We start from the raw sequence: 22,030 nt of genomic DNA, 5'->3' as shown, positions 1-22,030 counted from the left end.
TGTCCCCCCGAATGGCTAGTTTGTCTGTCAGCACCTCTCTTTGGTCTCAGTTAAACTTAGTGAAGCATGGAGACCCACTTTAACCACACACACACACACACACAGACACACAGACACACAAAAGGAAGTGTCAGTGAGAGGGCCCTCCCCCAGGGCTTCCTCTGTCACAGATAGACAGGCTATGTGTGTCCGTGTGTGTGTCCGTGTCTGTCTGGGAGGGAGAGATCCTGTTCCCCGCGGCTCTGACATCGCTTCTATATCAAGTTTCTGCATACCTTCAGAACAGTCTGATAGAGTGCAAGAGTGAACGCAGGGTCGCAGTGATATTTGGAGCTCTGTCGCTGCAGTCATGATCCGTTTCAGTACGTTTAAAGGGTACAGCAGAGCAGAGGAGGAGGATGACGAGGTGTTTGTCTGCAGCCCTGGACACAAGGTGATGTTCTGTAGCCTGTCTGGGGAATGTGATATGTGGGGAACTTTAGTTTGATATGATGTTGTCTGTCTTCCTCTAAATTGATACAGTATCTGACATCCAGTTGTCAAGTACATAGGCCTACTTTAACTTTGTGTCATCTATCAGCTTCTACATGAGTTAAGTTGAATTTGGGTAAATGCATGTCCAAGTAAGTATGCTTACTTGCCTCATAAGGCCAACATCAGCCCTGTGGTGAATGAGCCTTCCAGAAGAGAACATTTTAACTTATGCGTCCGTCCCTGAATGAGGGCACCTCATTTCTCTTGGCCCTCACTCTAATCAGTCTATTTCTGAGTTTGTTGCTCAGCCTTGAGAGGTGCAAATGCAATGGAGAGAGACCACTTATTTTTCAACAAAACAGATTGTAGGCAGGGGTACAGAGTCATTAAAATGCAAGCAACTTCTCTGGGGAGTGTGTGTGTGTGTGTGTGTGTGTGTGTGTGTGCGTGCGGTGAGTACATTTCTGGAGGATATGATATGAATACTGTGTGTGCCCTCAACATGTTTATGTGGATAGCAATATTCTCTAGCTTAATTATTCCTTCGACACGTACGCAATCATCACTTAGCTCTGCCTTTTAGCTCTCTGACACCCAGCTGACGATCTCTGTTACTGCGGTTGGAGAATAGCAGTTGAGTGGGGAGAACAGCGAGACTTTCTTCCACACAGCAGTGCAGGATATTAAATAATAGTTTTTGAACATATTCCTATTATATCAAACCCAGCAGGAAACCCCATCTGTTTCCATGAACGCGTCTGGCTGTCCGGTAGTTTTGCTAAATTCCCCTCCCTGTCTCATTTCCGTTCAATACAGCATTCCTCACCTGTCAGAAAATAAATGGACGCCGTGCCTAAATAATAAGGGAAGGCCTAGGACAGAGGTATGTGGTCCTTTGTGGCTCAGTTGGTAGAGCATGGCGCTAACAACGCTTAGGTTGTGGGTTTGATTCCTGCTGGGACCATATATACTGAAATGTATGCACTCACTGCAATGTAAGTCGCTTTGGACAAAAGCGTTAGCTAAATGGCATATATTATTATTATATATAGGTATGGCACTGGGTGCTGTAGCAGGCTGAATCTGTGTTGGTCAGGTGGTTTTGTGTTGAGTACGAGGCCCGTAAACAGTTTGACCCTGAGCCCACTCCAGAGACAGTTGTCTAGCCACTACTTCCGCCTCACTGTCTCTCCAAACCAAAATATTTTCCTGCAGTACTTTTTGATCATCTGTCGCTATGGAAACAACATTTCTCACTATTGTTCTGTGGCCCAGACAATGTGGCATGTGAAAGTTCTGGTGGCACCAATATGAGTTTCTCCAACCTTGGAGAGTAGTGTTTCGCCATCGACACATTACCTCAAATGTAGGGTCACTACCTCATCACACACCATGTCTTCTGTAGACAATATTATAAACACCTATGAAAGAGTCCTTTGTGTCTCAAAGCGATGATGTATTTTCAGAGCTCTCACACACCACTTCTTCGTCATCAGTGGGTCCTAGGTTTGGTTTAGATTCACTCTTGATATCAGTACAGGTTATTAATAAAAGGAAGGCCTGTTGTCGTGCTCTTGTGTCTTATCTGACCAAACACTTCCTTGTCTCAGAACCTCATCATTTCCCCTAGCTGTGCACCATATCCCCCCTGCTTTGGCTCCAATTCTCCTGTAAATGAATAGAGCTCTGATCTTTTCAACCTTGGCCCATCTGATAAATGTGAGTATGTTGAACCCAATTACTATATGTCCCCTCCAAAAAATCTTTGTAAAGTGCAGAAGTTTTTATTTGAAAAAGTATTGATGCACAGTGTTTTGTGTATGAATTGTTCAATGGAGCAACATCTCGATCTATCTCATAAAGGATACTGTGACTTCTGAAGTACTCAGATACAATCGATCTGGATACCTTGCAACGCATATTTGGCTTTGAGACTTGACAAAAAACAGATGGGTACCGTATGTTGCAATGTCTGTTTGCCACGTGATGTTCTATTACCATAGTTGCCCATCCTGTTTCTACATCCTGTCGTGCAGACTTTAGCACTGCATCTCTGGTCTGAAACGGCTCTCTCTCCTCCTCTCACTGTACTATAAGCCTATAGACTCGCCTCTCTGCTTTAACCTCCTCCTCTCTCTCTCCCCCCCTCAGACAACGTCACCGACGGGGCAAGGCCGACCTGAGTCCCCCGTCTACACCAACCTGCAGGAGCTGAAGATCTCCCAGTCCAGCCTGCCTCCCCTCCCCTCCAGTTCCCCCTTGCACATCCTGGGCGACTGGGAGACACACAAAGACTCCAGCGGCAGGCACTTCTACTACAACCGTGCCACTGGGGAGCGCACGTGGAAGCCCCCCCGCGCCCGCGATGCCAGCAGCAGCACCAGCAGCCGGGGAGACTCCCACGGCACAGGGGAGACAGAGGTAGCAGACCATCACCACACCTTAAAACAGTCCCACTCCCTAATTAGTTAACAGTGGTTAGTTGTAACAGTCACAGATCCACACTCCAAAGCCAAAGCAAGCAGCCTACATCAACTGTTGCTCTGTGATCCAGGGTCAGAGCCAAGTCCACAGTGTGTGTGTGTGTGTGTGTGCCCAGGTCAGTGCTGAAGTAGGTCTCCAGTGGTACTATATTTAAGTACCGGTAGATGCTCTCCAAATATTTATGATTCACCAGATTTAATGGCACAGCTAAACTGCTGGGAGCACAGACTGTGAGTGCATGGAAGTTTGGCTACATCTGGGACAGTGAGAGAATATGGCCAAGCAGAAGAGTGCTATAATTTCAACTGCTGTAAAACGTCTGTTGTGGTTACTGAGGGTAGGGAAACAAGCTGATGCTATTTTGATGAGGGGAAATAATATTTTCTGGCCATGTAGTAAAATAAAACATACATTTTAAGAGCTTTCTTGAGTTGGATTGCATGTAGACTTTGTGGTACACCACTGCCCTCGTGTGGTGTTTTTGTTTATTGCAATCAAGCAGGGCGAACTGGCTCTCACTGGCTCCTCTAAAGGTAAAACCCTTCTATTCTTCCAAATCAGTTATCTCTTTCTCTTCCTCCCCTTTCTCTCTCTCCCTCCCTCCCTCTCCCTCTTACCTCCTCTTCTCTGTTGACCCCAGCCCCTATCCTCAGAGGAGAACTGCCACAGCACCCACTCCAGTCAGTCAGACAGCCAGTACGGGTCGCCTCCTAGAGGCTGGTCTGAGGAACTGGACGAGCACGGACACACCCTCTATGTGTGTGAACATACTCATGAGAAGGTATTGGTTACTCATTTCTCATAGTCACTTCACTCTCTCTTCACTCTCTCTTTCTCTGTCACTCCTCCCAGGGGTCAGGATGTAGGTTACAGGTTACATTGCATGTAATTGGTTATTGACAAACCCCTGAGAGGACAGGCTTTGGGGATGTTGGGTTGTTGATTTCAAATCCTTTGTACAATTGAAATAGGATCATTTTGTATAATTGTATGTGCGAATTATGAATCTAAGTTGAGTGCTCAGTGTTTGTGATTCCAGTGGATAAAGCATGTGGATGAGCAGGGAAGGCCTTACTACTACAGCGCTGATGGCTCCAGGTCTGAATGGGAACTACCTAAAGTAAGTCAACTACTCAGTATCACAAAGATAGACTTGGTGTTTATGTGGATTAACCACTTGGTATTTATGTAGTCAGGTTGTGGTCAAATGACACCACTACCTGGTAACTCACTTTCACTTTGACTCTTCTCCTCGTGGCTTTTTCCACCCCCTTGTCTCATCTCATTAAATTATCTGGACGCCTGGTGTTCACTATTGGCCAAGGTGGTGCAGTGACTTACGTGACAAGGCTATAACTGGCTTCTGTCCTCTAATCTGGTTGGTTTAGTAGAGATCAGAACAGCACAAAACAGTCTTTAGCCATTTCATTCAGCTGTCCAGCCTGAGTGGACTAAGTGGACAGTCACACGGGCACATACACATCACGGTTTGGTTTCCGGTAGTTTTAACTCAGGAATGAGACACAGGTAAGGGGCTGCTCCTCTGTAAGACGGGTCCCACTCACCAATGCTGTGGTTCGTGAGACGAGAGGTATGAAGGAAAGAATAGGCAAGGTTACTTGCGTCTTAGTCTTCAAGGAACATAACTGCATAGGTGTTGTCTGGTTGTCTGTGCACAAGAATATCCTAGCTTGATATGCTAACCCTGGTTCTCCCACTCTTTGCCTCTTGGTCTTTCTCTTGGTCTCTTGTCTCTCTTTCCTCCTATCTCTCTACAGTACAACATATCCCCTGCTCAGCCCAGCGACGTCCCCAAGAGTCGCAGTCTGGAGAGGAAGCAGCCGGACCCAATCGTTCTGACCAAGTGGAGACACAGTACCTACGTTTTAGACCTCAACGACAAGGTAAGAGTCTATATTCTCTGTGTACAGTCAACCCTGTAATTCAGGCTAGAGCAATATATGTTTATAGAGCAGGAGGTGTGGTTACTCTTACTCACTAGTTCTGATGCTGAGGGTGGTCTTGGACAACTTGTCATCTAGTCAATAGTTTATCTGGCCAGCATCCCTGAATATCTGGCCATACACTATATATATATATATATATCTAAGGTGATCAAATACCGCTGATTTAGGTGCTCTGGGTGTAAAAAAATTAATATATATATATATATATATAATATATATTGTCAGAGAGGAAGTAAACCCTCACTCAGGCTAATCCTATTTATCTATCTAATAGTTTCCGGCTACACTCAATAAAATGATTATTCTCAAAGCCTTGCTCTTTAGATTCAACTGTGGGAAACAAGTGTTTTCTTATGGAGAGAAGACCGCTTTTTTAAAGAATGTACACCTTGTCCACTTGAAATAATGCTGTAAATTTCCATTGGGTCTAATTCTTTAGTGTGACTGGGCACAGTCAAAATGGATATCTAAACTGTTCATCCAGTTAACTCTAACTTTAATGTTTCATTATAGTCCATGGCATAAAAGGTGTATGTGTGCATCCGAACAACAAGGATCGTCAGATGTAGGTTTTAGTTAGATTTCTATGTCAAGAACAATCCAGGCTCAAGTGGTTGTGGTTCTGTTGCAGTTGTCTTTCAAACTCAGGCGGTTCAGCTCTGACCATCACACGAGGAGAGTTGTTCGCTCTCTTTACCGTGATCAAGTTAGTACCTCCCACTCCCCTCTCCTTTTACCCCGGCTCCATCAATCCAGTGCAGGAATGATCAAATACCGCTGATTTAGGTGCTCTGGGTGTAAAAATGTCCGTAGTAAAACCTTGAATCAATCTTATGAAGATGATCAAATATCATGATGATCAAATGTGTTATATCGCTCATTCAATCAAAGTTGCAATGTTGATCTCTGTGTTTGTGCTGATGTCTCTGTTGTACAGGGTCTGAACTGAATTGTGTCGAAAACACCTTGTTCTACACCTACCATGTATTTCATCAGTGGTAGCTTACATGGCCACTTCACAATAACCTTTCTTCATTTACATAAGCCTCTTAATCGAATGCCTAGATCCTCCTTTCCTCTATCCTTGAAACTAGAGATGTTCGTTCAGGTGCTGTCAAGGACTTGGACTCCAGGCTCTTCATTAACCTTCTCCTCCTCACTAATCGTCATCTTCATATCTTCTGTAGTTGTCATCATGTTGACATTGTCACTCTCATTGGTAGGAGTCTGCCACAGCCCCAAAGCAGTGCTCTCCAGACTCTGACTCCTGCCCCTCATCTCCCAAGCACCCCTTGACCGTTAGTATCCCCTCCTTCTCTGCTTACTTCTTCTGGGTGCTTCCACAACATGCATGTTCCTAAACAGGCATTTCATTATTAGATGAACTGCTTGTATACTCTCTTCTTTTATCCCGGCATCTACCTCTTAACCCCTCCGCCTTGCTTCATCTCTCCTGCATGTGCCCAGTCTCTCCTGTGTTCTGCCCCCACCTGCTCTCCTATCCCAGTCTTCTTATATAGCTTCTTGAATATGCCCATGAATTTCACCTGTGTGAGACAGTTGGGACCACGATGGTCTTGATTGACGATGGTCTTTGTTTAATTTATCCATAGTCTATGTCACAGTGCCCTCTACTGGTGGCACATAATCATGTCTGTATTGGCAACACCACCGCCCCATTTCCCCCAGCACTATGTGTGTGTGTGTGTGTGTGTGGCTCATTACTGTATGTAGAGGTGTAATCTCCTTGTAACTGGCTGGGCCCTGGGTGTGCACTTCCTCTCACCCACTGTGTAAACCTCATGGGCCGTGTGTTTGTGTCTCCTTCCACAGCCCTCGGAGAAGTGTGGAGTCCTCAATGTCACCAAAATCACAGAACATGGAAAGAAAGTCAGGTAGGCCAAACCATAAGAGAAGACACTTTAGACCACGTAATTGATTCTTTGTTGACATCATGAATAGAAAGCTGATGTTGATCATTTGTGTCATGATGTGGTCCACAGGAAAAACTGGACATCCTCGTGGACAGTGCTGCAGGGCTCCTCACTGCTCTTCGCCAAAGGCCAGGGGGGCGGCACCAGCTGGGTAGGTGTCCCATCAGCCCCTTCAGGTGGCCACCTTAGATGTTTGAACATGAATTTGTGATAGTTTGCACAGCTGTGGAATGTCAGAAATGTATAGAGTCGTCCTCTTGTTTCTTTTGTAAATTAGAAGAATTTGTGGTTGAATTAGATGTTTTCCCTGATGATCTCCTGCAGGGATTTAACACCGTAAAGGGATAATGATGGATGTAGAGTATCACTCTGCCATCTGTCTCCCTTATTGTTCTGCACCATACCTCTCTCTCCTTTTTTTTACCCTTTATTTTCCTGAGTTCCTTCATTCTTCTGTGACTGTTTGTTTCTCATTTGCCATCCTTCCCTTCCTTTTTCCACCCTCTCTCCTCTCCTCTCCTCTCCTCTCCTCTCTCCTCCCTTCATCCCAAAGTCATACTACCGTAGTGGCTCCATCCCTGAGCTGCTCCTCACACTGCTAAGCAACTGGAAGCGCTCAGCCAAGCCCCGTCCAGCTGTCTCCTATGTGCACTCTGGGCGTGTCCAGGCTGCCACTGTATGTCTCCTCTGTGCATGTGTCTGTCTGTCCTCCTGCCTGTCCCTCAAACTGACCTATCCCTTGCTTGCTCTTGCTCATGACCTTTCCCTGATTGGGTTATCAGGGGGTGGGAGGGCTCTTGAAATATTGCTGCTGCCTTTATAGCAAGTCAGCTTGATTTCCCCAGGTTTTGTGAACTATGGGATTTTTACTAATAGTGTGAAACCCTGCTTGGTTCAGATTATGTTTGTGTATGTTTGAGAGAGAACATGAACTTGAGAGTTGTTGCCTGGGTGGAAGTGTCATTGTATACACAATACTTTACAGAGTACATGAGTGTAATTACGTGTAATTCCTTGTAATGCAATACTAAATGTCCAGCACTTGTAAAACACTGGTGTGAACATGATCACCTGTGTGCAATTAATAACAATAGCTGTAACACAATAACTTGTAACACACTTTTGCTTATTGTTTTAATGCCATCTGAAATTATTTGTGTGCAATCTCCAAACCTTATCCATATCCCTTCTCAACAGCTGTTAATTAATTCCCTGATATTTCATTTTATTGTAGAAATTTGGAGTTAACCAGTCAAAGCCCGAGTTCACTATTGATCTTCGAGGGGGCTCAGTGGAGTGGGCGTCTAAGGATAAGTCCAGTAAGAAGCATGTCATTGAGGTAAGTTGTGCCATGTAATAATAATAATAATAAATAATAATACATTTTTTTATAGAGCACATTTTTGTATAGAGACTGCAGCTCAAAGTGTCGCAGCTAAACGGAGACATTCACGACAGTTACTTATGTTTCACATCATATATGTGCCATAGTAGAGCAGTTGCCTGCAAAGAAGCCTGCAAAGTTCCCGCTGGGACCATATATACTGAAACATTTATGCACTCACTAAATGGCGTTTATTATATATTATTATTAAGCCACATATCTCTGTCCTTTGACTTCTCCACTTCAGCTGAAAACCCGTCAGGGGACAGAGCTGCTGATCCAGTCAGAGATTGACAGTGTTATCAACGACTGGTACCGAGCCCTGATGGAGACCATCAGCACACATGTGAGTGAACCTCCCTTCTCAGTCCCCCTGAGCATAGTCATTACCACAACTCTGTGAGGAAATGCAAGCTATAGTCTCAAAGACAATCTTCTGAATAGGCTGTTTTGTAAATCTGCTAAGTACCTCACACCTCCACTGGAGGGCTAAGCTAAGCCAAGTTGACTCCTAACTTTGTGTGTGTGTTTGCGTGTGTGTGTGTGTGTGTGTGTGTGTGTGTGTGTGTGTGTGTGTGTGTGTGTGTGTGTGTGTGTTGTGTTTGTGTACAATCCTGGACAGGCATGGGAGTCAGACGAGGCCATAGAGGAGGACATGCCTGAGTCTCCTGGGGCAGAGAAACAAGACAAGGAGAAAGATCACAAAGACTCTAAGAAGAACAGAGGTGGGAGACTGCATGGACTGACTTGACACCTTACTGTGTTTATTTATCAGCAGCAGGATTGGGGCGAATTCCTTTTCAATTCCGGAAGTTCATTTAATTCCAATTCGGTAATTGAAAAAAAAGGCCATTCATTTTCAATTACTTTTCAAAATATTGAAAAAAAATCGGAGTATCTGGGTAATACTGTATGTTCCTATGGTCAGCAACTCAACTGTGTTTGTTTACATGTCTTTTGTAAATTGAAAATCAAAAGCTTTGGAATTCAGTTTCAAAACATTTCCCGAATTGATGAAATGGATGAAAAGGAATTTGCCCCAACCTTGATCGGCAGTGTCCTATACGTCTCAGTAGATCTCAGTTCTTGCACATGCTTGGTGTTTTAAGGTGTAATTTTAGTCCATTAGGTCCTTAAAGTAATTTCCCTCTGTGTGCTTTTTCAGCTATGAAGACCTCTGTGAGTATGGACTCCTCCGACCAGAAGAAGACCAGAGTGAAGCTGAAGAAGTTCCTCACTCGCCGACCCACCTACCAGGCTGTCAGGGATAAGGGCTACATCAAAGGTAGAAATCCACTAAGAGCTCAGACCTGGATAATCTTAGAGAGAGAGTAAAACCACAGCCTTGCTTTCCACATTGTTGTTTGACCCATGTCTCTTTCTCTCTGTTGTGTTTCAGATCAGGTGTTTGGCTGCAGCCTCAGCAGCCTGTGTCAGAGGGAGAACACGTCAGTGCCCAACTTTGTCACGACGTGCATTGACCATGTGGAGAACACTGGTACGACCCTTCTCTCTGTCCTTGTATGCTATTCCCTCTTTAATATCGCCCTTTTCTTCTGCAAGATCAAACTCTTTATTTGATATTTAACTTGATATGCCAAACCGGGGTTTCCCAGGAAATGTTGCTAACTGTGATACGTTTTGCTGTAGCAGTGAATGAGTGAACAAAACAAGTTTTGATTGATGTCCTCTCACACTATATTTCCTTCCCTTTCTCCCTCCCCCCTCCCTCTCCCCTCCCTCCCCCCTCCCTCTCCTGCAGCTCTTAGTGTTGATGGTTTATACAGGGTCAGTGGGAACCTGGCTGTGATCCAGAAGCTTCGCTTTGCTGTGAATCACGGTAGGGCTCAGCTCTTTCTCTGTAGAATTCTATTACTGTCCCTGAACATGCAACATACAATCCCTCCTTACCCACATGCAGAAGAACTCCACCACCCTCTGCACACAGGGTGATATTGTACTCTCTGCTACCCTGCTGCTACCGCATTGACAGTTCCAGTACAAGATTTGTGTGTGTGGGAGTAATGGAGATACTGCATAGTTGTTAGATCTCGATAAACCGTATGTGTCAATAAACCAGGAACTTGTGTTGTGTGATACTCTTGCACACACCATGCTCTCTTGTTGTAGCCATTAGGTTGACTGAGTGTGTCTCTGTGTACCAGATGAGAAGGTGGAGCTGGATGACAGTAAATGGGAGGACATCCACGTGTGCACGGGAGCGCTGAAGATGTTCTTCAGAGAGCTGCCTGAACCCCTATTCACCTATGGGTCCTTCAACGACTTTGTCAACGCCATCAGTGAGTGACACTCTTCTCTGTGCAACAATACTTGTAGTTGTTAAAGTGTCCACAAGATGGCACCTCCACCATTTAAATTCACACTGATGTCAATCAATGTATGTAAATGTTATTACACAAACAATGAAACTAAATGTGGCGGACTTTTTTTCCAGAATGCTCTGACTACAAGCAGCGAGTAAATTCGATAAAAGACTTAATCAAGCAGTTGCCAAAACCTAACCATGATACAATGCAAGTCCTCTTCAAACACCTCAGAAGGTAAGCGGTAATTAAAGTAAGTAATGTATTCCTACTGAGGCAAATGCTCTGCCATAGATGACCAGACAAAACTCATTTAGTCATTGTGTTAACCGTTGTCAACTGTCTCTCACAGTACTCTCAGTATTGTTATTAAGGCCCATATTTTGTCTTTTGCTTGTTTTGGGTACTTAGTCTGGCCGGTCTTGCCTCTCCGCTTCCACCATGCTACAGTTTGTTTACCTATTATCAGACTGATGTGCCTTTGGGCTTACAGGAACTACAGGCAGGTTTAGGGTATATTCTGAGCAAAGTACAGCTTGGAGCAATAACATGTTCAAGATGACATTTTCCTACGCTCCAATTTGCATTTATATGGCACTATGTTTGCTGTAATTCAATGCCTAAGATTCAGTGTTTCTTCAGGAAATTTATAGTGTGACATTTAGTCTATGGTAGTCTATGTGTATCAGGGGGGGGATTTAATCTTCTTTTCAATGAATATGTTATTGTTTTGAGCATTTGTATGCAAGGATGTTGAATCTATTGAAAAGCAATATTACACTCAAACCCTGGGCCATTTAATCTTGTAAAAAAAAGGCGTATATGTTAAAAAGCTTATTAACTAAATGCACTGCTTTTTTCAACTTTTACTTGAATCACTAAATGAAATCCCCCCCCCCCCCTCAGGGTGATCGACCATGGGGAGACCAACCGTATGACCACCCAGAGTGTTGCCATAGTGTTCGGCCCCACCCTGCTTCGGCCAGAGACAGAGACGGGCAACATCGCCGTACACATGGTCTACCAGAACCAGATAGTGGAGCTCATCTTACTGGAGTATGAAGGCATCTTCGGTAGGTAGAGATGCCCAGAAGAGGACGCCTCTGACCCAAGCTTATCTTTTTGTGACTGAACATTGCTGTGGACCAAGCAATTGAGAGAAAGGAAATTGAATTATGTTCATTGATAATAAGATTAAATAAAAGAAGCTAGTGAAAAAAAATACTTTGCACTTAACATTTTGGAGAGCTGGGTAATGTACAGATTTCATTCACTTTTGGTTGCCATTCCTGCAAGGAGCAGGGCCATTACTTTTGGGAACGCGTGATTGGTTAGATGACTGGATTATGGATGGTGCTGCCAGGACAACGGCCTGCTGAGCAGTGCGGTGCGAGGCGTGGATCTCTGTGTGTGATACAGTGGATTTGAGTATTCAGGGTAATGTGTTCTATAAACACTGGATTGGCCAGTATTATCAGTACTATAAGAGCTTGGAAGCTGGCGACTTTCATTGTTCTGGACTGGAGTGTGGTAAGAAGAGGCTCACAGGACATCGATGAGATGGCAAAGAACTGGTGAAGTGACTGCTGCTCTCTCAGATGACACACAGACACAACTCATTCTAACAGCTGCCCAATGGAAGCCCAATGGAAGCCCAATGGAAGCCCACTGTCCTATAGGCAAAGCTGGTCATTATGTTTTAGGATTCTCATTGCTTTGTTGATGGAATAAGCGCAAATTGAACTGTGTGACTGTTGATCCCTGTGATGTATTGTATAAGCCCCAGTGGTATGGATACAGTATTAAGTATTGGGTTTTCGCTTCCTAACACTAGGAGGGAGGGGGGGCCCTGGAATGAACTAGGACATACCGGTTGTCATGTGTTTGCATCCCCACTTCACATAGCAACATTCCCCATGCCTAGGAACTGCATGGTCAGACCTGGTCACTCTCTCCCACCTCTTTGACTAGAACTGGAACCCCCTCCCCCATCACTTTAACTTCACCTTTAACCCCAGTCATATCCAGAAGACAGTGGTCAGTACATCACGTGACTGGCTTTGGGAAGAGTAAAAAAAAAAGTGTTTGTGGAAATGTATAAACTGCTATGTGTTCAAGCTAAAATGAGCTGAAGACTTGGATCTTCCTACTATGTACAGGTGTGTGTTGTACAGTCTAACGTGCTTGGTAGGCCTTTGGTAGCAACAGGCCGTCATTGGTGGACATGTGTAAGTAAGTGTTTGCTTTTCAGTGAAAGGCAATGTCCTCCACTCTTCCCCCATTCTCCTGGAGTTACTGGAAAACAGGACCCTTGGGAATTGCAGTCCTAACATTACCATTTCAAATCAATACTGTAGTGTGTGATATCCTCTTCACTGTTCCGGCTTGATAATCCCTCTCCTTACCTAAGCTAATATGAACAGTATTGGGAGAAGGGAAGGATGGTACTGGAAATAGTATTATATTTCAAAAGTTATTGTGATGGAAGGTACAATGCAAAAAAAGCTTTTTTTGATTTATAATGACCCTCAGAGCATTGTACAGTCTACATTAAAAAGAATAACTGTTCAAATTCCTTATAGTATTTGAAGTATGTATGCTTTGATGGTGAGTGGTTGCAACAAGTGAGAGATCACTTTGATTTTGTAAATCTGAATACTAACTATACATATTGATTGTTAAAAGAGGAACTGGTTTTTGAAAGTGTATCTCGATTTTGGCGCATGGTCAACTGCACATTTTGAATGTAATTTTCAAACTAACTGCTGTTTGTGACATTGCTATGTCTAATAAAAAAGAAAAAAATACTTGGACAGACCTGTGTGTTACCTATTCCACAATCTCTTTATGTTCAGGTATGAGTCATGAGTCATGATTTCACCTACGGTTACTGCAGAAAACTCACCTAACAAACCCACATGACTGTCTATGTTCTGAGCCAAAGTTAGAAAATGATAGCAAGGTTTGTTGTAGCTATTAAGGTATTTCATTTGAAAAGAGGACACACCAGATCATAATTAGGGAAAAATAGGCCAAAGCAAAGGACGAGATGTCCTGGACCTGAAATAAAGATAATGGAACCATGGACTTTCCCAAAATACAACACCAATTTTCAAGAATACATTCATGGCAGCCAGGTCTTCATATGAGGAAGAAAAGACAGGTGAGTCTCAAGCATCTTAAAACTTCACTCATTGTCTCTGTGGCATAGAGAACATCTATGGATAATTATGCTTGACACCATTATAACTTACCATGACAAAGAAGTATTGTAATGTTGTCCCTTTCTGTCACAGCTCAAATGTAGATTGTATATGTAGAATATTGAGTGCATTTCATAGATACAGTATGCCCTTGATTTTACCACTGCAGTCAGCTTTAGTCACCATGAACACGTAAGTGTCATTACTCATTAGGTCAAACCTGGTTACAATCCTCAAGGATGTAGAGTAATTGATGCCTAATTAGATAATTGCGCTGGTGCCAGCTTTGATTAAAAAGTACAAGTCACAACAAGTGCTGAGCAGAGCTGCAGTCCTGGGTCACATTAGGTGAGAGACTCCCATCTAGTGTATTTCCTGTCCCCCTGTTGTCAGTGGCGGCTGAGCGTACTGGCAGCATGATGTACCCTCTATTTTAACATCCTCTCAGAGCGGCAAGAATGTGAACAGCGTGAGGCTGTCTGTCCCCTGAATCTCTAGGCGTCTGTCTGCTAGGCTGTCTGGTCGACTGAGGAGCCAAAATGGCTCTGTGTTTGTCATGGCCCTGGGCTCAATGTGGCGGTCTCTCTCTCTTTGTGTGTCTCCCTCCTGTGATCAGAACCAACTCTTTGAAGTCCATTTTAGTTGGTCCCCTGTTGTAAATGTGTTAGCTTACGATGCAGGGTTGACTTTTAACTTGGCCTTGGCTCTGTTTTCACAAAGGTGGACCACCTTGGATTTGCAAATATGTCAGAGGTAGTATTGAATCATGTGCCCGTTTGAAACCACAGGCTGTAAAAAAAAGAAAAGGAAAAAAAGAATGGAGGCCCCGAAATTTCCAAATGAGAAAACAATTAGCTCATTTCTATAATTCATGAGTGAGACCACGGTGTACAAGCCCATGGAGGCTTTAGTGCTTGAAGTGCACCATATGTTAGTGGTGGTTTTGAGGCGGCGCTGGCAGAGCAGCCCATGGTCTCTCAGGTCCATGGAGGCTGAGGTGTGGGCAGGTAATCTGAACAAGCCATTATGAACCATTAAAGATTTATGTCACCCCAGTGTTTCCCAGTTGTCTGCAGGTGGGCTGTCAGCAGTAAGGGATGTTTGATTAGGGCTTTTCTGGGTTGCAGAAGTTACCTCATAAGAGTGCAATGTGGGCCTCTACCTACTGTAATTTTATCCACATCTCTGAAAAGATTTTGTATGATATTTCACAGAGGGTTGGTAATTTCTTAGTGAATGAATGCCATATATAATTGATCTTTCCAGTTATACCTCAGTCCTTCAGATATTACATATCAAGTTTAGATATTATATCAGATATCAGCACCTGTATTGCTTGATTCGCATTCCATTTTACTGTTACACATTATGGAGAGGAATGACGCACAACATGACATTTAGAAATTGTTGTTTGATATATTTTGACCACCTGAATTTGTTTGAGAAGGACATTAAATAATTTGCATATGTGGGTCAGAGGATATTTCATTTGACATGTTAACTGCGTGTACAGACTGATATATAACTGTAAAGGGGCATGAGGCTGTATATCCCCAGCGGAGCAGGTTGTCTGGCAGTTACAAGGACCAATGTGCCACTGGCCCCAATGCATCCATCTCTTTAACATTAGCCCTGCTGCTAACAGAGAGTGATGGGGAAGCAATAGCATTGACCTTCTGTTGGACTCCAATGCCATTACACAACCTCCTTACCCTCTCACTCTCACTTCTCACTGCATAGGAGCAGGAATGATCAACACTGCCCTAACAGATGGACGAACACATTTGTTCACGGTAGAAATAGGACACAGACTGCACAGTCATTGTTTTCAGTGTATTGACAGACAGAGGGAGTCGTGGTGTGTGCAGTAGAATTGCTTTTTAAATTAATCCTGGGCGAGATTCATTCAATACTTCAATTCAGAGGCACAGCCGGATGTGTTTGTGATGTAATCTTTGCAATCTTTGCCACTGTGTTGGATGTGCATTTCCTAGACTCAGTGGTCCACACGCAGCGCTCTAGTGTGAAATACACTGTCATTACAATGTACAGCTACAACGACAGTAGTGCAGTCTGTTCTCAGATAATAGGTAAAGAGCTGATTGAAGGCTATGGAGGAATTCTGTGGAATATGCCTATTTCAGTGATGTCTGGAAGCCTGTACACTTCTTGCTCTCAGCATGATCAAAGATTGAGTGAGCACTTACTAGTCTAATGTCTTTTGCAGGAAAACCCATTCAGTTGAAGAAGAAATAACTCATTTGCTAGGGTACTTAATTCAAGCTATCCTTTTTGTAAATGTGCTGTCACAGTGTGCAAAGAGTAGGAAGTGTTCGCATGCATGGCAATGCTAAGTAAGCGTGTAAGTATTCCAAATGTCACTGGCTTGTCGCTATTATTAATGAGGTTCAAGCGGCAGGAGTGGATCATTTTCCATGGAAATTCAATGCATTTTAAATAGCAGCAGGCGAACATTCCAGCCCAGGATTTACATAAGGTAATTGCAGAATGCTGAAAGTACCCTACTGGCATTGGATTTTTTTTCTCCCCCTTCAGTAATACAATCAACTCCATTAGGCAATAAATACAAAGCAGACTGTATCAGCGCTCCATGACAGATAATGGACCCTCTCCAGATATCAATTTATTTACCTTCAGCAGTGCCTGGTAGGCCAAATCTTCCAGACTTGATCTGATCACCAAATATAGTCCTCCAGTTACACCTGGGTTGAGCTGCTATGGGGGTCAGGGGAAATCAAACTTACCATACAAGCAAGGAGGATGAGGCTTATAAAGATAAAGATAAACTGTGGTGCTGGCTAAGGAAAAATAATATGGAGGAATTGGAAGGATGGGTGGGGGTGAAAGAGAGCGAAAGTTGAGTAAAGAAAATAGGCTACTCTCTCGATTCTAGGGTAATCTGTTGAGAGCGATAAAGGATTATTTTTACTCCCTGTGAACTGTTGGTGCAAGCGTTCCCCCCCTAGACAAACCGTGCATGCCAGAATGCACCTCATTTAATAATACCTTAAAGATATTGTCCCCCACTCTTTATGTTTTCCATACACCAGTGGAACGGAGCTGGCCTGAGGTAATATTTAGCCTGTGTTGGTCTGTGACACGGCCTAGTCAGCAGCTCATTAGAGGAATGGGCTGAGCTGGCTAACGGCCCCTCTGCACCCCCCAGGAGACCCAATGATATGTGTTTCACCGGGGTGCATCGTTATTGGAGCAGTTAAGTGATGATCACACTTAAAAGAGCACTGTGTACCTGTTAATTAAGGCCTATGAAATCTCAGGGTCTTACTCACAGCGAGAAAAAATAACGCTGTTTGTGGTGATATTATAACCTTCCTCCGAGTTTACCTCTCAACCCCCAGCCAGTGTACACACACACACACACACACACACACACACACACACACACACACACACACACACACACACACACACACACACATGCATACATAAAACCACTCACATCCCCACAGACACACACACACCTCCCTTCCTCTACTCCCTTCAACATGATTGATAGTCTAAAATGTGAACAAACAAGCCGTTACAGTGCTTGAGTCTATGGTCAACACTGATGTATGCATCTGCTTGTATTGGGAATCACTCCAAAGATGTTCTTCAATCAATTGGGGGAGGGGAGAACAGTAGGGCAGATATGCACATACAGTACATACTCCATCACATGCAACTGGCTTCTATGACATGTCAAATTTTGAGGCACATTTCTTTTATCTTTGACTGTAATAACACACAGGTTTACGGATGTGAACACGTGAAGGTAATCAGTCAGTCAGAGTTTGTGGAATGAATCATTAGGCCTAGATAGAAGATACAACATGGTATCATCAAAAATGTGAGCCACAAAGAACATGTGAAGGAGCAAAGAAGACTTTATGAGGTTGGCCTTGACGTTAGTTGGGAGGATGTGATCTGATAATTAAAGAGGAAGAACAAGGTGTTCTGATTAATTTGGGAGAGGGAGATGGCCGTTGTACAACATCTCATTAACGTTGGCTACAAAATCTGTTAGCTAATAGTGCATGAATTCCCCTGGTGGAGCTGCTCTGCTGAGACACTAATTAGACCATCCTGAGCATTTTGAAGATGGCTGTATTGGGAGGACTGCACAATTACAGTCCCTGGGCCCTGATTCTCCTCAGAAACCAATCTCAAACAAAGTTGAACTTAATGCTTCAACAACTGCACCTGGGATTGTACTTGATATATGACCTTCATGACCCTCAAATTAGAATCAAGTGATATTGATTGCTGTAAATGCAGGTCGAGGAGTTCTCTTAATTCCCTCTGCATGCATCAACCCCCCCCCCCCCTCTCTCTCTCTCTCTCTCTCTCTCTCTCTCTCTTCCTCTCCCTTTCTCTCTCATGGCCACAGGTAGGCAATTCAGAGGGGCCGCCTCTATGCTTGCCAGCTCTCTCATAAGCTCATTGCATTTGCTTCCGTGCCAACGTCTTACTTAATTAGCTTGCGCATTTTTATGGCCATAAATCGCTTTTACATCACTGCCAGGGAGTGCGCTGCAAAGTGGGTCGATCATATATTATGTTGATCCTCCTTGGCGCAGTTAAAGCTATACATTACATTTGAATTTGTCGAATCGCAGGCCCCGGTATAATTCTTCTTTGTTGTGCTGTCAGCGGTAATCTCTCCTTGGGGGTATGAGTTCTACTGTCAGCCTCCTGTATGGAGGAGGGAGGTATAGGCCTGCGGATGGATGAGTAACTTTGGGACGAGGAGCCAGAGCACCCACACATCTTTCTAGGTCCCCGCTGCTTCTTCTACAGGGAGAGATCCTCAACTTGGAGAGGTATTTCATTAAATGTAGGTGATATCATTTTAGAATATGCCACCACTGCCACAATGAAATTATTCACAGGTTTTTTTTTTTATCCTTCAACACAAAGATTCAGCAGTTTCCCTCCATCCTCCCCATTCTCATCCGGAATCGAATGTTTCTAAATTGAATGCGCCACAAACCTTAACGACCGCTACTAATAATCAAAGCCATGAAAACCTTTGGCTTGAGACAGTAGGCTGTCTTCAGTCCCCTTATTACAAGCAGAGATGTCGCTCCTGGGATGAAAAGAGCAAGGCACTGCTTCATACTCATCCAGGTTCTGTGTTTGGGTTCAGTTTTATCTGTGATAAGAAACTTAATATTGTCAGCTTGTCCTTAAACACAACAACACTGTTTCGGGGTTGATGGAAGATGAAATGATCAAGTCATGGTTTATGTCTCGACCATTTCATCTTCCGTCGACCTTCATGCAGTGTCTTCAATTTCACCACTAGGGGGTAGAGAAGAACACATTTTCTCCGCCCCTCCTGACCCAGATGCAGACTGTGGCCATACCTGCTTCAGGCTATGCTGTTTATTCTCTTCGGATTAACTTCCTCAAAACTCTGTTCTTCTCCAATGAGACAGAGCTGGCAGTGCTCTCCAGCGCAGGCTAAATACGCTCGGATGAAGCCTTCACACCCCCTCACGGTTTTGTTCTGTTCTCTCCATGCATTTGCATGTAAGTCATCCATATTGATGCCAGACGATTCATGTGATGCCAGGCCTGTTTCTGCTCGCCCTCCTCACCTAGGTTCTGCTGCTGGGATCAGGGGATGATTATTGGAGGCAGGAGGGGGGAGTGGTCTGGACGGCCCAATACCCCAGGGTTGTGGGGGTGGAGGTGGGGAGGTATGTGGTGAAGTCCCCATGGTGCTGAGGTGGAACCTAATTGATTTGTCAATCTGGAGCCATCTGGCATTGTAGAGAGAGATGGGGCTGAATCTGCTCTCCTTACAGCAAGAGAGGCACCAGACCCCTCTGAGTGCACAGGAGAACAGAGATAGGTTACAGGAACACACACGCTCGTGCACACACACACACACACTCTCACTCTCTCACTCAAGATTCCTAGTGGTGAATTGATGCTCTTGTTACCAACGGATATACAAAAGGAAGCCTTTTAGATAGGTCCTTCCTTTCCCTGGGATCACCCACACCCATGCTGATATTGTCAAGTATTGTCAACAAGGTTCTCATCAGGCCTCTATGCATCACCACTCCCTATGACTGCCCAAACGGAAACAAACAAATCTCTTAACTCCACATGGGCCCCTGGGGGTCGGAGGTCATGAGTGCTCATGGATACTGTGACAAAAATGGGGCCTCCTGTGGCCTAATGAGGTGGCCTGAGGAGGTAACAGAAGGTGAATGAACGCTGGGACAGATGACAATCCCCTTTCCACCATCACACACACCCACTCCTACAGTACCTCAACTGTGTTGTCCTCTCATAAGGTTTTTCCTGACCACATGAAGAGACCAGGAGAAACATTTCCCAGTCAGATCACACGGTGTATAAGAAATTCTAGTTCTACTCTTAAGGCTGATCCACAAGGCACCATCCTCCTCCACAGACAAAACAATAGATACCCAAGACCTGTGGTTCTGCTCTCTGTCAGCAGGAGGGAGGGGGAGGAATAGTGAAACTGTAGATAATCTCAGGGTTCAAAACAACAGGTGCTCTCCTAGCGCATGACTGTGTGGGTTAGATAAACGTTCATATCTAACTGGACGGTGATGTGAGGGAAGGAGCCAGGGAGGAAGGAGGGAGGGAGAGAGGAGAGAGAGGCCCCATTTGCAGCAGGGGGGAGAAGAGGTCTCTGAGGCTTCTAGAGCATGGAAACCCCCCTCCCCCAGCTCCCAGAGGAGCCGAGACAAAGGCCGAGGTTAGAGGTCATCTGTCCGAGGCGTGTTCACCAGAGGAAAGTTCAGGGGTCTTCCATAGTAGGAGGAGAGAGCAGACACAACCTCAACAAGAGAAGTCCAGTAGGCAAGTAAAGATTGCCAGTATCAAGGTGAATGTGAAGAATGTTGAGAATGGCGTGACAGGGTTGGTCTTTCTGCACCATATGAAAGGATGACAATGGTTTCATTGCAGGCCTGTTTGACCTACATTATTTATACTCTTGTCGAAGAGGCTACGTGTGCGTGAGACTCTATGAACCCTGTAAGGACAGGAAGGTGAGGGATTGTGGGAGTGAAAAGAGCTGCCACGCCCTTTTATGGGCTTATCCACTGACCTACAGCAGGCCAATGAGCTGGGAGAGACAGAGACAACACATGAAGACATGATCTTCCCTGAGGAGGACAGACTGATGGGATTATAGAGGAGGTGGAATAGACAATAGGTTAAATAGAGGATAGTGTTGTGGAGAAGAAATGTGTGTGTGTGTGTGTGTGTGTGTGTGTGTGTGTGTGTGTGTGCGCGTGTGTGGGTGGATGTGCATTTGTGTCTAAGCATACATGTGTGGGTGGATAGGCGTGTGTGTGTGTGTGTGTGTGTGTGTGTGTGTGTGTGTGTGTGGGTGAGTGGGTGGGCGGACGTTTTAAAAGAGCAGACCATTTAATTGAATTCTGTGGAGCGCCTTGTTATTCCTGTCATGATTGAGCACTCTGCTGTGTTGTCCCAGCAGTGTAGGAGGCCACACCTGGAGACGCTGGCTGGCCAGTAACCAGCAGGGGAAAGAGGAAAGCTGGGTGGGCTCTGGAGGCCCTGGGTCAGGGCTTAGGTGTGAGAGGGTTATGGGGTGGTTGCGGTGACGTTCATGTTTTTCTAGAGGAACTCAAGTCCTTGGCTGGTAACTCCAGGGGAAGTGGTGAAGGGCATATCTGGAATCGCCCCAAAATGGAGCATGAAAAAGAGAGAGATAGTGAATGAAAGAGAGAATGTGAGAGTGATGGAGGGAGCGCATTACTTGCATCAGTGTACAGGTCTCTAAACTCACTGCGTCATTTATCAAGCTCTGAGGATGGAGGACAGTTTTTACATACAGGCTACTGTACCATTGAACTCACAACTTAGATCTGGGAGGAGTGTTGAAAGGAGAACAAAGACTAAAGGGAGGCAGAGAGAAAGATGGCCTGCATTTCTATTGCCAACTGAAAGCTCTGGTTGTAGCAAGCATATTCAGTCTGAATCAATGTACTAATGAGCACAAATATGATCATACACAAGGTGAAACTACTCTGTTTTAATTAGTACTCAATATAACATAATTTCCATTCTTATTTTCCTGCCTTTTTTCCTCTTTTTTTCTAGTCTGCAGTCTGGAACAATTGTTCATGAGAAAAGCATACTAGCATACAGAGAAGGTAAGAAGTGTTCATTCAGGGCACACTTGAAAAAGAGACCCTGGTCTCAAGGTGCTTCCCCCTGTATAAAT

At 44.5% G+C, this 22,030-nt stretch overlaps 1 protein-coding gene across 1 annotated transcript in view; it reads left to right on the top strand.

Moving 5' to 3' along the window:
* Window positions 1–13,294, top strand: part of LOC310806712 (rho GTPase-activating protein 12-like) — a gene marked incomplete at its 5' end in the record, with an annotated part of 36,648 nt that extends 23,354 nt beyond the window's left edge. The window contains 18 exons of the mRNA XM_083672913.1: window positions 2,626–2,895; window positions 3,599–3,739; window positions 3,998–4,078; window positions 4,737–4,862; window positions 5,557–5,631; window positions 6,149–6,223; window positions 6,759–6,820; window positions 6,929–7,010; window positions 7,413–7,535; window positions 8,094–8,198; window positions 8,491–8,589; window positions 8,866–8,968; window positions 9,409–9,528; window positions 9,643–9,741; window positions 10,006–10,083; window positions 10,409–10,543; window positions 10,699–10,804; window positions 11,474–13,294. Coding sequence (XP_083529039.1) covers window positions 2,626–2,895; window positions 3,599–3,739; window positions 3,998–4,078; window positions 4,737–4,862; window positions 5,557–5,631; window positions 6,149–6,223; window positions 6,759–6,820; window positions 6,929–7,010; window positions 7,413–7,535; window positions 8,094–8,198; window positions 8,491–8,589; window positions 8,866–8,968; window positions 9,409–9,528; window positions 9,643–9,741; window positions 10,006–10,083; window positions 10,409–10,543; window positions 10,699–10,804; window positions 11,474–11,648 — 2,055 coding nt within the window. The 3' untranslated portion in view covers window positions 11,649–13,294. The remainder of the gene's footprint in view (window positions 1–2,625; window positions 2,896–3,598; window positions 3,740–3,997; window positions 4,079–4,736; window positions 4,863–5,556; window positions 5,632–6,148; window positions 6,224–6,758; window positions 6,821–6,928; window positions 7,011–7,412; window positions 7,536–8,093; window positions 8,199–8,490; window positions 8,590–8,865; window positions 8,969–9,408; window positions 9,529–9,642; window positions 9,742–10,005; window positions 10,084–10,408; window positions 10,544–10,698; window positions 10,805–11,473) is intronic.
* Between the last annotated feature and the right edge of the window lie 8,736 nt (window positions 13,295–22,030).

This window comes from Argentina silus (assembly GCF_951799395.1).
Source record: "Argentina silus genome assembly, chromosome: 1".
In the NCBI taxonomy this organism is placed as follows: domain Eukaryota; kingdom Metazoa; phylum Chordata; class Actinopteri; order Argentiniformes; family Argentinidae; genus Argentina; species Argentina silus.
Note: the sequence above shows the minus strand (reverse complement) of the source record. Positions and strands in the feature narration are given on the sequence as shown.